We start from the raw sequence: 13565 nt of genomic DNA, 5'->3' as shown, positions 1-13565 counted from the left end.
TGTGGACATACAGGCCTTCTAAGTTAGGTGGCCTAAGGTTGTCGCGTTAAACGAAGATTGCGTCGAAAAATTGGATTTTTGTAACCAGAAGAGTGGGGAATAATATGGCTTATTGGAATCCTGAATAGAATCAATCCGCTTCCAGATAAAAATGTGTTGCATTACTTATTGGAATGCTCCTCAGATTAGAGTCTTGCTATATAACTGGTCATCCAGCATTTCTAGATTATTATTCGCATGATTGTAATACTACACATTGGATATGTAGTGATAAGAATCAGGAACATCACGATATAGCTGTCAAAATCGTGGAAGGTTCTCTGTCATGCTTCGCTACCCGCCTGGCTCCAGTCGGTAGATACTTAAAACAAAGTGAAGAACGATACACCGGACTATACGGCAGTTCTAGAGTTCTCATTCTTAGTATTTCTCGACATCATCTTATCTTTCAAAAACCTAATTGGTAGAATGGCTTTTGCAATTTATTTATAAATATTGATTCATTTAGAACTTTTGCGTCATTCATGTTGACTTGATGTTGCTCTTCCAGGTAAAACATTCATTAATCTGATATTAGGTACGTTACTTGCCGCGGCTGTTAATGACTCGTAAGACGTCAGTGCGGTAAGACATTTGCAAGCCAATTCAAGACTCCGCAAATGCTTATAGTGCTAGGGGGACGAATACAGCAGATTCTTTTTCACGGGAATCTACGGTGAACGTCACCCACGTCCATCTACACTCGTCCCAAAGCTTCGTAAAAGAGTTGGACTAGACCGTAAGTTGGATGGAAGTAGGAGCAGAAACAGAACGGATAGTAATCATGCGCCACACGTCACAGGAATTTCCTCACAGTGACTATTACTCCCCAGAGAGATCAGCACGCCGCCCTCTTACCTGCAGATATGACCCTGTCAGCTACAAGGGCTTCATGAGTGGATGAGAAAGCTATAGTATTCCGTCATCTCCAACATGGAGTGAATTGCGCGTTAAACAGCTTAAGGTCTTTAGAAACGACCAAGCGGGTTTTGATAGTCAGTAGGGCGAAAAAGAATCGAGCAGGAAGATCGAATACATTATCTGATCAAAAGTATCCTGATACGTGTTAGTGGACATTAGTTCGGGTGGAATTCTGCCTTCGCCTTCATGACGCCTTCAACTTTGCTAGGTACCATGAGTTGTCTGAATGTCTGTCCAGGAATGCTATTCTTCCATCAATAGCGGAAACAAGAAAAGGTGGTGATGTTGACGCTGCGGTCTGGAACTAAGTCCACGTTCTAATCAATATCAAAGGTGTTCCAATGAGTTCAGGTCTAGTCTCTTCGAAGGCGAGTTCATTTCATGCTGCTTTATGACATGGTGCCTTGCCATGCTTACACAATGATTATCTCCGAAATGCTTGTTCATACCCTTCCTCCTATACCATTACCTTAAGCGCCGCATGGACACTACAGTTCAAACAAGTAAAACGCTCCCGCACCGTAACACCACTTCCTCCGTAAACAGCACATGATGGCAGCTAACTTTCGCGAGACATTCGCCAAACCCAGTCCCTTCAATCGAATTGCTACATCTACATATCTACATCTACATATATACTCCGCTAGGCACCAAGCGGTGTGTGGCGGAGGGCACAATTCGTGCCAAAGTCATATTTCCTCCCATCTGTTCCACTCGCGGATTGCTAAAGGGCAAAACGACTGTGTGGACGCCTCCGTACGAGCTCTAATTTCCTTTATCTTTGAATGGTGATCATTGCGCGATTTGGAAGTTGTTGGTAATAATATGTGCTCTACATCCTCGGTTAAGATCGGATTTCGGAATTTAGTGAGCAGCCCCTTCCGTTTAGCGCGCCGTCAATCTGCAAGTGTGTCCCACTTCAAACTTTCTATGAGGTTTGTAACGCCCTCGCGATGGCTAAATATACCAGTCACGAATCTTGCCGCTCTTCTTTGGACCTTCACAATCTCTTGAATCAGACCCAACTCGTAAGGGTCCCATACAGACAAACAATACTCTAAGACTGGACGAACTAACGTATCTTAAGCTATTTTCTTTGTTGAAGGACTACGTCAGGATTCTACCAATAAACGGCAATCTAGAGTTTGCTTTAGCCGTTACTTGTGTAATCTGATAATTCCATTTGAGATCATTTCGAATAGTCACACCCAGATACTTGACGGATGTTACCGCTTCCAAAGATTGGGCATTTATTTTGTACTCGTACATTAATAGGGCTTTTGGCCTTTTTATATGCAGTTGGCTACATTCACTAATATTGAGAGATAACTGCCAGTCATTAGACCATGCTTTAATTTTCTGCAAATCGTCATTGATTTGTTCACATCTTTCGTGTAATACTACTTTCCTGTAGACTACAGCATCATCCGAAAACAGTCTAACGCCGCTGTCAATACCATCAACCAGATCGTTTACATATCGTAAAAAGCAGCGGACCTATTACGCTGCCCTGGGGCACACCTGAAGTTACGCTTCTTTCTGTTGAAGTCACCCCGTTCAGGACGACATACTGCTCCCTGTCTGTTAGAGAACTTTCTATCCAACCGCATATGTCATCGGGTAGACCGTAAGCGCGCACTTTTTGTTGCAAGCAACAGTGCGGAACTGAGGCGAACGCCTTTCGAAAATCGAGAAATATGGCATCAACCTGGGAGCCAGTATCTAGAGCCTGTTGTATCTCATGCACAAAGAGGGCCAGCTGTGTCTCTCATGATCGCTGTTTCCTAAAACCGTGCTGGTTTCTGCAGATGAGCTTCTCAGAGTCTAGAAAGGTCATTATGTCTGAACACAAAATATGTTCCATGATTCTACAACAAATCGATGTCAGTGAAACTGGCCGATAATTAAGTGCATCCGATTTTCTACCCTTTTTTAGAGCCGGCAGGCAGAGCGGTTCTAGGCGCTTCAGTCTGGAACCGCGCGACCGCTACGGTCGCAGGTTCAAATCCTGCCTCGGGCATGGATGTGTGTGATGTTCTTAGGTTAATTAGGTTTAAGTAGTATTAAGTTCTAGGGGACTGATGACCTCAGATGTTTAAGTCCCATAGTGCTCAGAGCCATTTTGAACCTTTTTAAGATTGCAATGACCTGGGCCTTCTTCCAGTCCCTTACGGGGATACTATCTGAGCCAGATGCCTTCCTAACGTCTAAGGATTTTAACTGTTTTAGAATCCCAGGTACGCTAAACACCATGTCAGCCATCCTTGCGTTTGTTTAATAATTGAAAGTAGGAATGGTGCTCCAGTCCTCTACCGTAAACGAGTTTTTGAAAGCTAGGTTTAGAATTTCGGCCTTGTGTTTATTATCATCAGTGACATTACCCGTACTGTCAGCAAGAGAAGGTACTGAATTATTTGTAGCGTTCACAGATTTTATGTACGACCAAAACACTGGTTCGCAGTCATCCACTGTCCAGTGCCATCGCCCTTTACACCACCTCAAACGTCGCTTAGCATTGACTAAGGAAATGTGAGGCTTATGAGGAGCTGCTCGACAATTGTGCCCCAAACTCCCTACGCACTGTCATTGGGCTAGCTGCACTGCTGCTGACACTCTGGAACTCACGAGTGATCCCTTGCGCTAATATCATTCGATTTTTTGCAGTTACTCTTCGCAATGCTCGACTGTCCCTTTCCGTCAGTAGGATGAGAACTGCCTGGTTTTGATTTAGATGTGGTTGTTCCTTCGCGTCTCTACTTCACAAGTACTTCACCGACAGCCGACATGGGCAGATTTAGCGGGACTACAATGTTCCTGATGGATTTGTTACTCAGTGAAGATCCAATGACCACTCTCTTGACCGACCCATTCCATTGTTACCGCCTCTCTACCAACTATACAATACGCCCAGCTTCCTTTTATATTGCCTATTGAACAATTGTTCAGTACATTGGGGTGTCCGGATACCTTTGGTCAGATAGTGTAGATTAGGAATGAGACAAGACTTTCAAACAGTTTTGACTACTGTCAGAAATTCGGTATGCGCTCGACCAGCAGTTACGGAACCGAATCTACTACCTCTAGGAATGGTGAACGAGATGGCAGTGAAACCATTTTAAACCCCTGGTATAGTACATACAATTGATTTTCTGCAGTTTCCCCTAAATGTTAAATAATCGTAAAGGAACAGAAACAAGGTATATATTGAATACAGAACTGGATGTTTGTGGTCTACAAAGCACAGTGTATAGATTAGATTAGATTAGATTAGTTTACGTTCCATAGATCCGTGCTGAGGAGATCCTCGTGGATGTGGAGCATGTCATTTTTTTTAGCTGAAATAACAATACTAATAGTATGAATATATACAATACATCATTTGTTTCTATTAAAAAATTCGTCAATGGAGTAGAAGGAGTTAGCCACTAGTAAGTCCTTCAGGCTCCTTTTAAACTGATCTTTATTTGTAAGTAAATTTTTTATGTTTACTGGCAAATTATTGAAGATGAGTGTTCCTGAATAGTGGACCCCTTTTTGAACTAAAGTGCCTTTAAGTCCTTGTGCAGATCACTTTTGTTCCTGGTATTGTATGTATGAACTGAGCTGTTTGTTGGAAAAAGAGATATATTATTTAGGACAAATTTCATTAATGAGTAAATATACTGAGAGACAGTAGTTAGTATACCCAGTTCTTTGAAGAGGTTTCTACAGGACGTCTGTGAATTTACTCCACAAATAATACGTATTACACGCTTTTCGACTCTGAAAACTTTTGTTTGACTTGAAGAGTTACCCCAAAATATTATACCATATGACATTATGGAATGAAAGTAGGCAAAGTATGCAAGCTTTTTCATTTTTATGTCGCCTATGTCTGCTAACACTCGAATTGCAAATACAGATTTGTTAAGGCGTTTATGCAGTTCTGTGGTGTGCTCTTCCCAACTGAATTTATTATCAAGTTGTAATCCCAGGAATTTAAGACTGTCAACCTCTTCTATCTGCTCTTCTTCGTATTTTATGTATATGCTGGGTGGAAACCTCTTACAGGTTCTAAATTGCATATAGTGAGTCTTTTCGAAGTTTAATGTCAGTGAGTTGGCTTTAAACCATTTATTAATATCTATGAAAATATCATTAGCAGATCATTCTAGAACTACACTTGACATACTATTTATTGCAATACTTGTGTCATCTGCAAACAAAACGAACTCTGCTTCTGGCAGTGTAACTGATGAGAGATCATTAATGTACACAAGAAAAAGCAATGGCCCTAAGATGGATCCTTGTGGGACACCACATGTAGTTTCTTCCCATTCTGATGATGACTGATGACTTAATTCACTAGTCCCTTGCACTGACACCCTTTGTCTCCTGTTAGTGAGGTGTGACTTGAACCATTTTGCAGCACTGCCCGTGACACCATAGAATTCTAATTTCCTTAAAAGGATGTTGTGGTTCACACAATCAAATGCCTTTGACAAATCACAGAAAATACCTGCTGCTTGTAATTTGTTATTTAATGAATTAAGTACATTTTCACTGTAAGTGTAAATAGCCTTCTCGATATCAGAACCCTTCAGAAATCCAAACTGTGTTCTTGATAATATGTTATTTGTGGTCAGATGGTTGAGCAGCTGCCTGTACATTACTTTTTCTAAAATTTTTGAGAATGCTGGCAAAAGTGAAATCGGTCTGTAGTTTGATGGTATCTCTTTATCCCCTTTCTTGAATAGAGGCTTAACATCTGCATATTTTAGCCAGTCAGGAAATGTTCTAGTTATAATTGACTTATTACACAAGTAACTTAGAATTGTACTAAACTCACAAGAACATGCCTTAATTAACTTTGTTGATATTTCATCGCACCCACTAGAATGCTTTGTTTTTAAAGATTTTATTATGGACATTATTTCTTTTGGTACTTGAAGCTATTTGTGAAGGCTAGTTTCAGATATTCAAGGGCATTATTTACTGATCCTGAAAGTCCCATTCTAACAGTAACGGATATAAAGTACTTGTTAAATAGATTTGCCACACTATGCCCATCAGTTACTAATGTGTCATCTACCCTTAGTGCTATTTGCTCCTGTTCCTTTCTGGTTCTACCAGTCTGCTCTTTCACTATATCCCAAATTGTTTTTATTTTGTTCCCTGATATTGCTATCTTCTTCTCGTAGTGCATTTGTTTAGACGTCTGAGTTACTTTTTAATGTTTTACAGTATTCCTTGTATTTAGCTAAATCATCAGCATTGGAGCTATTCTTGGTCCACAGATTCATTTTCCTTTTTGTCTCACAGGAAATCTTTATTCCTCAATAGAATGGTAATACATCGAAATAGCCGAATTGAACACCTAGCAGCTGTGAAAGTGATACATGAGTATCAACGACTTCAGTCATACTCCAAAGTATTAATTACAGGAGATTAAGTATTTTCAGACACAGGCTTGAAAGAAGAAACAACAGAAGTAAAAGTATTAATCACGGGAATGAAGACAAATTTGAAACAGTTAGGTACACAAAAGCTATAATAAGTCAATACTTAAATGGGGAAATGTTAGAATACAACCTGTTTACAGTTCTACAGAGATTCGATAGATTAATAAATGCCTGCAGAAGGAAAAAAATTACTGAATTTGAATGAAATATTGCTTGGTATTGTAAACATTTAAACAGAAAATCGGTCTTTTTAGTAGTTGTAGAAGGATTGGCATGTTACATATTGGCTACACAGTTTACTCAGAGTTTGAGGCAATGAACTTGGTAAGATAGCTGTGACCAAGATAAGAGAAGGAGTTGCACAGGCAACACGACATCACTGAAACAACTAAAAGAGACAACATTATGAATATAACGAAGAGACTTTAATTTGTATAGTACGTACAAGAATTTCAACAAGTCAAGACAAGAGAACTTTTCAACATGCTCTTCAACAAGATAACTGACAATGTAATCTTATGAAAGGTGTGAATTTTATCGCCAGTACAGCGACAAAAATAATTTTCAATGTGCTTCATTATTACCACATGATATAATAACAAGCTATATCTTAGAATTTTTTTATAAAGACAGAAGAGCAATGGCTTCTCGAGGAAGGGACTTCGAAATCTCTGATAAAAAGCTACAAAAAGAATTCGAAATATCGGGAACAAATGGGAAAATTAACATTCTTCGACTTAAGAAAATGTAATCGTGTTGAAGAACGGGGGATTACCAATGATTATACACCACAACAAAGAAGAAATATTGGACGACTAATGACAAGATGGAAAAGAAGAATTACTAAGAGCTTTGGGTGTATTTACGTACAGTGTAACGTTTCTTTCCGTGGAGGCATATAAAAGAGAGAGAAATATTTAATTTAATAAGAAATGCATAATGTATGAATATGACTTTGGCTCTGGAATGACACATTACAAATACGATGGTACGATTTGATTAACACTTTAAAACACACACACACACACACACACACACACGTTAAAATATTCAGTCTCTATTAATTTAGATTTCCGTACCATCGACTATTATATTCGTCCTATGTATCAGGCCCTGAAGGTTACTAATAATCACCATTGTGAGAAGGCTCGTTGACCGTAAAACACTTACTGTGATTGCCACGTAAAATGCGCTAAGGAATATATACCGGACTTCTTAAAAATAGATCTGTAGGCTCACTTCTAGGCAATAAAATACTTAAACATCTTGGCGAGTGAACTATCAGTCGCTTTGCCTTCAAACAACGTGAGCGAAATTTCCCGATACATCCATCTGTAACACACAATTTCATTGACCTACTCAGTATTGCGATATCAAAGGGTTATCTGTAATAAGTGGCTGGCACGTGATATTTAAGAATGGAAGTATTATTATTTCATAAAAGTTCAAATCATGGGTATCAGCAACATTAACTCTGACTGTACCGACGGCGAAAACAGAAGTAATTCACAGGAAGGAGAAATCACTGATTCCCTAAAAGGTCATTTCATTCTTTAAGAAAAATGAATACGGATTTTCCATTGACATTGATTTCACCTATAGTCTCTGAATTTCCTTTAACACTTGTTCATTAGGCTTTCACATTACATATTACGAGTAACATAACAGTTTTTAATAGGTTGAAAGTTCTTCGCATTTTTCAGATACATTTCAGTAGCAGTGACAGATAGTAGTCGATTACTTTCTCAAGATTGTCGCGCATGCTTATTTACGAAGAGTGGGCTACCGACTAGTCTAAGATGACTGATAGAGCTTGAGGTCTGCGTTGTTCGTGGCGATGATTACTATCAACGACTCCATGTAACAGTTGACGCAACGTGTGGAAATTCCACAGGACTCCATCCCTGATTAGTGTCGAATATAAGGAGCTGTGGCAGCAACGCTAGAGCCCGCAGCTGCATATGCATAATTACAGTTTAGCAGATGCAACATCAGCTGTCTCGACAGAGACAGCACGTCAGCGGAGCTTTTCCGTAGTGGAGATCTCCGCTACCTTCCCTAAGTCACCTGACAAACAATGATCCCTGCCGCCTGTATGACTATCTTCCGCCAGCCAGCCACCCAGGAGAAGCAGTTATTAAAATGTTACTTTTCACTTGTAAATAAAATTTGTGAATGTCTAAAGTTTACTATGTAATTTCGTAAAACTGCTATCCTTATTTTGCCCTTTCAGTATAAATTCACCACCGATAGTATTTTAGCTGTTTAGTAACCTGCATAAGCACTTATAATAATTAGGAGACAGACAGTCAGTCAGTACCCTGAAAAACTTCATTAATTATTCGATTTGTTTTTCACCCTTCAAGTTGGTTCAGAAGTTCACAGCTTTGGCTATAAGTTTCTTCTCTATTTTCGAAAAATTTTCTTGACCCGCTATATGTATAACTACTTTATTATGGAACAAGGCTGTTCTTGGTGTTGCCACTGTTGTTTTTTTAGGTGCACTTTGGGCTCGTCCTCGTTCCAAGTGCTGTAATGTAAGTAGCAAACACTATAATACGCAGATTCCTATTCTGTAAAGGGTTTTATGTTGCAGGTTATGAACCCATTTCTGCTCGTGACACCAATATTCAAGTTGTCAAGTCTTGGTAGGGAACAAGCGAAACTGGCCAATTCCATGCATCAGTTCATCGACGACTCTGTAGAGAAAATGAAGAAACTACCATCAGAGGAAAGTGAAATCTGCGACTCTGAAGCTAGCTCAGCAGGAAGGTAGGTACCTCAGTGTGCTGCTACTACATAAATTGTGGGTTCCATCTCAACCAAATAATATTCACGCATACTTAGCTACTAGTCTCTGCTTTGTCTGATAATCCCTGTGGCAGTGTAGTTGGCAGAGACGGTCAGTCGATGTAATTTGCTTCTCCACTGTAGACGAATTTGTCTTTCAAGAGCACTTACAAAAAATAGCAGGTAAAAGTCTCGAATAAGACAAGAATAGATTCTGTCGGTCATTTATATTCACCTTGCATAAGGCTTTATCTGTAGTGACAGCTTTTGAAGCCGTAAGACAAATTCTAAATTTTCTTCTAAATAATTTTTCTTGTTAATTATTTCAATAGACTATTAAATGTGTTAATTGGCCTAGTTTAGTACCTTAGTTTCTGTAATCATTGTTCTTCCAGCTTATTAAGTTTTTCTAGATCTTCCTCTAAAATTTGGTGACTCATCGGTAACTTCCAATACCGTACCAAATTAATTTAGCCTCTACAGATAGAGAATATGGTCTACTAACCTTCTTCCCATTCAAATGAGGGTATGCCGTAGAGTTTTATCCTTGCCTCTCCTATACAATACACTTTCGTTTCCAATTTCTTCTTGCTACTCATGGGCTAAGGTATGTCGTTAACAGTATATTTCAAATGGTTACATTACCAGCACTTTGCATTTCGATAGGATATATAGTGGCTGGTTCGCACTGACTTTTGCCTTTCAGTTAGTTTTCAAGTACTTTAGTATTATAAGGGCAATTTGAAGAGATTTTCCATAGAATGCAGTGTAGAGTTCCACCGCCATCCAAAGGTTTTTATGCGTTGGATCTTTACATAGAGAATCATTGACGTCTGCTGGCCACTCCATGATTTAGTACGGCTACGAGGGGGCAGTAGAAAAATCACTCTCATTAACATCAACTTTCTCATGTTACTTACGAATACCGAAAATGAGAAAGTATTGCTTTTTAGCCCTAAGAACGACCTTCATTCACTTCACTTAATTCTTATCTCATTAAGTTTACGTCGGCGTTAGTTCAAACAATAATGTAAATTCTCTAAACAGTTTAGTTCTAACTTACCAGCCTAAATTACCGAAACTTCCGTTCTGGGGTTTCCATTCGCTAAAGGTTGGATGGAACGGTTTTGTTTGCTCGTACTGATTGCTTGTCCTTTATCAACAATGAAAAAACTATTTTTGAACAACGAAATGCACATAACCCATGAATTTATGTGGGCATTAACATTATATTACAAAGTCTTAATTATAAAATTTATCTTTAAATGTGCATGGGAAAATTATTTAAGTTCATAAAACTCAGGTTTTCACACTTACAAAACGGCAAAATTTATGTGGGGCTTTATTAAATTGTATTGCCACTTTCAGTCACGTAATTTAAAAGTGCAGCCAAATTAAAGACAAATAAAGCTAGTGTTAAAGTTCAAACAAAAATATTCAAATAACAAACAAAATGCGAAAATGTAGTTTGACAAAGAAGTCGAGATGTGTCGAGTTACACACGAAATTGCACATACAGTCAGCTGACGGCGATTGCAGTTTCTCGGTCATCTATTCAGAATGGACTACAGCAGACCTATATAGATCATTTTGAACTTAATCTTATCAATGAAAATCCACAAATGCCTAACAGAAGTTCATGAAGCCATAAATGAAACTTCCATTTAACAAAATCAATGCAAATAGAATTAATCTGGAACCCTAATTCATAAACATAAATTTGCTGACAAGTCCAGCCAACACCACTCTGCATCTACAGATGATCGCAAACAGAAATAAGTTGATAATATGAACGCGTGCTGTCTGTTCTTTCGTATGTGTCCGAAAGAACAGGCTCAACACGGAATCTGCAGCGGTGATATACATGTAAACTGAAGGTCGAGGGGGGAGAAAGGAAAGTGAGGGTACTATTGATGTAAGTCGCATCGGGACTTTTTACGAAATCAGCAGCGATGAGGAAAAATCTGTGCTTGACTAGTATTCGAATCCGAGGTCTCCTGTTCTCTAGGCATTTGCGTTAATCACTGCGCCAGTTGAATACAGCGTTTATCGCTCTTGCATCTCCACGCGCATCCCGGCCGACCAACGTTCCCACATAGCGCCACCTATTCACGTGGCCTGTCCACATCCTCCATGTCGCTGCTTTGAGATTCCCACAGGAGGTCAAATGTAAAGGTCCATCCGCACTGAAGGTAACGGATACTTTTCCCATCGAGGCGAATTAGTTATATGAATGTCTGAAAGAACATGTTGTTGTTGTTGTGGTCTTCAGTCCTGAGACTGGTTTAATGCAGCTCTCCATGCTACTCTATCCCGTGCAAGCTTCTTCATCTCCCAGTACCTATTGCAGCCTACATCCTTCTGAATCTGCTTAGTGAATTCATCCCTTGGTCTCCCTCTACGATTTTTACCCTCCACGCTGCCCTCCAATACTAAACTGGTGATCCCTCGATGTCTCAGAACATGTCCTACCAACCGACCCCTTCTTCTATTCAAGTTGTGCCACAAGCTCCTCTTCTCCCCAATTCTATTCAATACCTCCTCATTAGTTATGTGATCTACCCATATAATCTTCAGCATTCTTCTGTAGCACCATATTTCGAAAGCCTCTATTCCCTTCTTGTCCAAACAATTTATCGTCCACGTTTCACTTCCATACATGGCTACACTCCATGCAAATACTTTCAGAAACGACTTCCTGACATTTAAATCTATCCTCGATGTTAACAAATCTTTCTTCTTCAGAAACGCATTCCTTGCCATTGCCAGTCTACATTTTATATCCTCTCTACTTCGACCATCATCAGTTATCTTGCTCCCCAAATAGCAAAACTCGTTTACTACATAAGTGTCTCATTTCCTAATCTAATTCCCTCAGCATCACCCGACTTAATTTGACTACATTCCATTATCCTCGTTTTACTTTTGTTTATGTTCATCTTATATCCTCCTTTCAAGACACTGTCCATTCCGTTCAACTGCTCTTCCAAGTCCTTTGCTGTCTCTGACAGAATTACAATGTCATCGGCGAACCTCAAAGTTTTTATTTCTTGTCCATGGATTTTAATTCCTTCTCCGAATTTTTCTTTTGTTTCCTTTATTGCTTGCTCAATATACAGATTGAATAACATCGGAGATAGGCTACAACCCTGTCTCACTCCCATCCCAACCACTGCTTCCCTGTCATACCCCTCGATTCCTATAAATGCCATCTGGTTTCTGTACAAATTGTAAACAGCCTGTCGCTCCCTGTATTTTAACCTTGCCACCTTCAGAATATGAAAGAGAGTATTCCAATCAACATTGGCGAAAGCTTTCTCTAAGTCTACAAATGCTAAAAACGTAGGTTTGCCATTCCTTAATCTTTCTTCTAAGATAAGTCGTAGGGTCAGTATTGCCTCACGTGTTCCAACATTTCTACGGAATCCAAACTGATCTTCCCCGAGGTCGGCTTCTATCACTTTTTCCATTCGTCTGTAAAGAATTCGGTTAATATTTTGCAGCTGTGACTTATTAAATTCATAGATCGATAATTTTTCACATCTGCTAACACCTGCTGCCTTTGGGATTGGATTTATTATATTCTTCTTGAAGTCTGAGGGTATTTCTCCTGTCTCATACATCTTGCTCACCAGATGGTAGACTTTTGTCAGGGCTGACTCTCCCAAGGTTATCAGTAGTTGTAATGGAATGTTGTCTACTCCAGGGACTTTGTTTCGACCCAGGTCTTTCAATGCTCTGTCAAACTCTTCACGCAGTATCATACCTCCCATTTCATCTCCATCTACATCCTCTTCCATTTCCATAATATTGTCCTCATGCACATCGCCCTTGTATAGACACTCTATATACTCCCACCTTTCTGCTCTCCCTTCTTTGCTTAGAACTGGGTTGCCATCTGAGCTCTTGATATTTATGCAAGTGGCTCTCTTTTCTCCAAAGGTATCTTTAATTTTCCTGTAGGCTGTATCTATCTTACCTCTAGTGAGATAAGCCTCTACATCCTCACATCTGTCCTCTAGCCATTCCTGCTTAGCCATTTTGCACTTCCTGTCTATCTCATTTTTGAGACGTTTGTATTCCTTTTTGCATGTTTCATTTACTGCATTTTTATATTTTCTCCTTTCATCAATTAAATTCAATTTTTCTTGTGTTACCGAAGGATTTCTACTAGCCCTCGTCTTTATACCTAATTCATCCTCTGCTGCCTTCACTACTTCATCCCTCAAAGCTACCCATTCTTCTTCTACTGTAATTCTTTCCCCCATTCAAATGGTTCAAATGGCTCTGAGCACTATGGGACTCAACTGCTGAGGTCATTAGTCCCCTAGAACTTAGAACTAGTTAAACCTAACTAACCTAAGGACATCACAA

General features: G+C 39.4%; 1 protein-coding gene across 1 annotated transcript in view; it reads left to right on the top strand.

Annotated features, from left to right (window-relative positions):
- The window catches only part of LOC126263328 (cytochrome P450 4C1-like), a 120617-nt gene that overhangs the window by 62837 nt on the left and 44215 nt on the right, over positions 1-13565 (top strand). The window contains exon 5 of the mRNA XM_049960418.1: positions 8998-9173. Coding sequence (XP_049816375.1) covers positions 8998-9173 — 176 coding nt within the window. The remainder of the gene's footprint in view (positions 1-8997; positions 9174-13565) is intronic.

Source organism: Schistocerca nitens, chromosome 6 (assembly GCF_023898315.1).
Source record: "Schistocerca nitens isolate TAMUIC-IGC-003100 chromosome 6, iqSchNite1.1, whole genome shotgun sequence".
In the NCBI taxonomy this organism is placed as follows: Eukaryota; Metazoa; Arthropoda; class Insecta; order Orthoptera; family Acrididae; genus Schistocerca; species Schistocerca nitens.
Note: the sequence above shows the minus strand (reverse complement) of the source record. Positions and strands in the feature narration are given on the sequence as shown.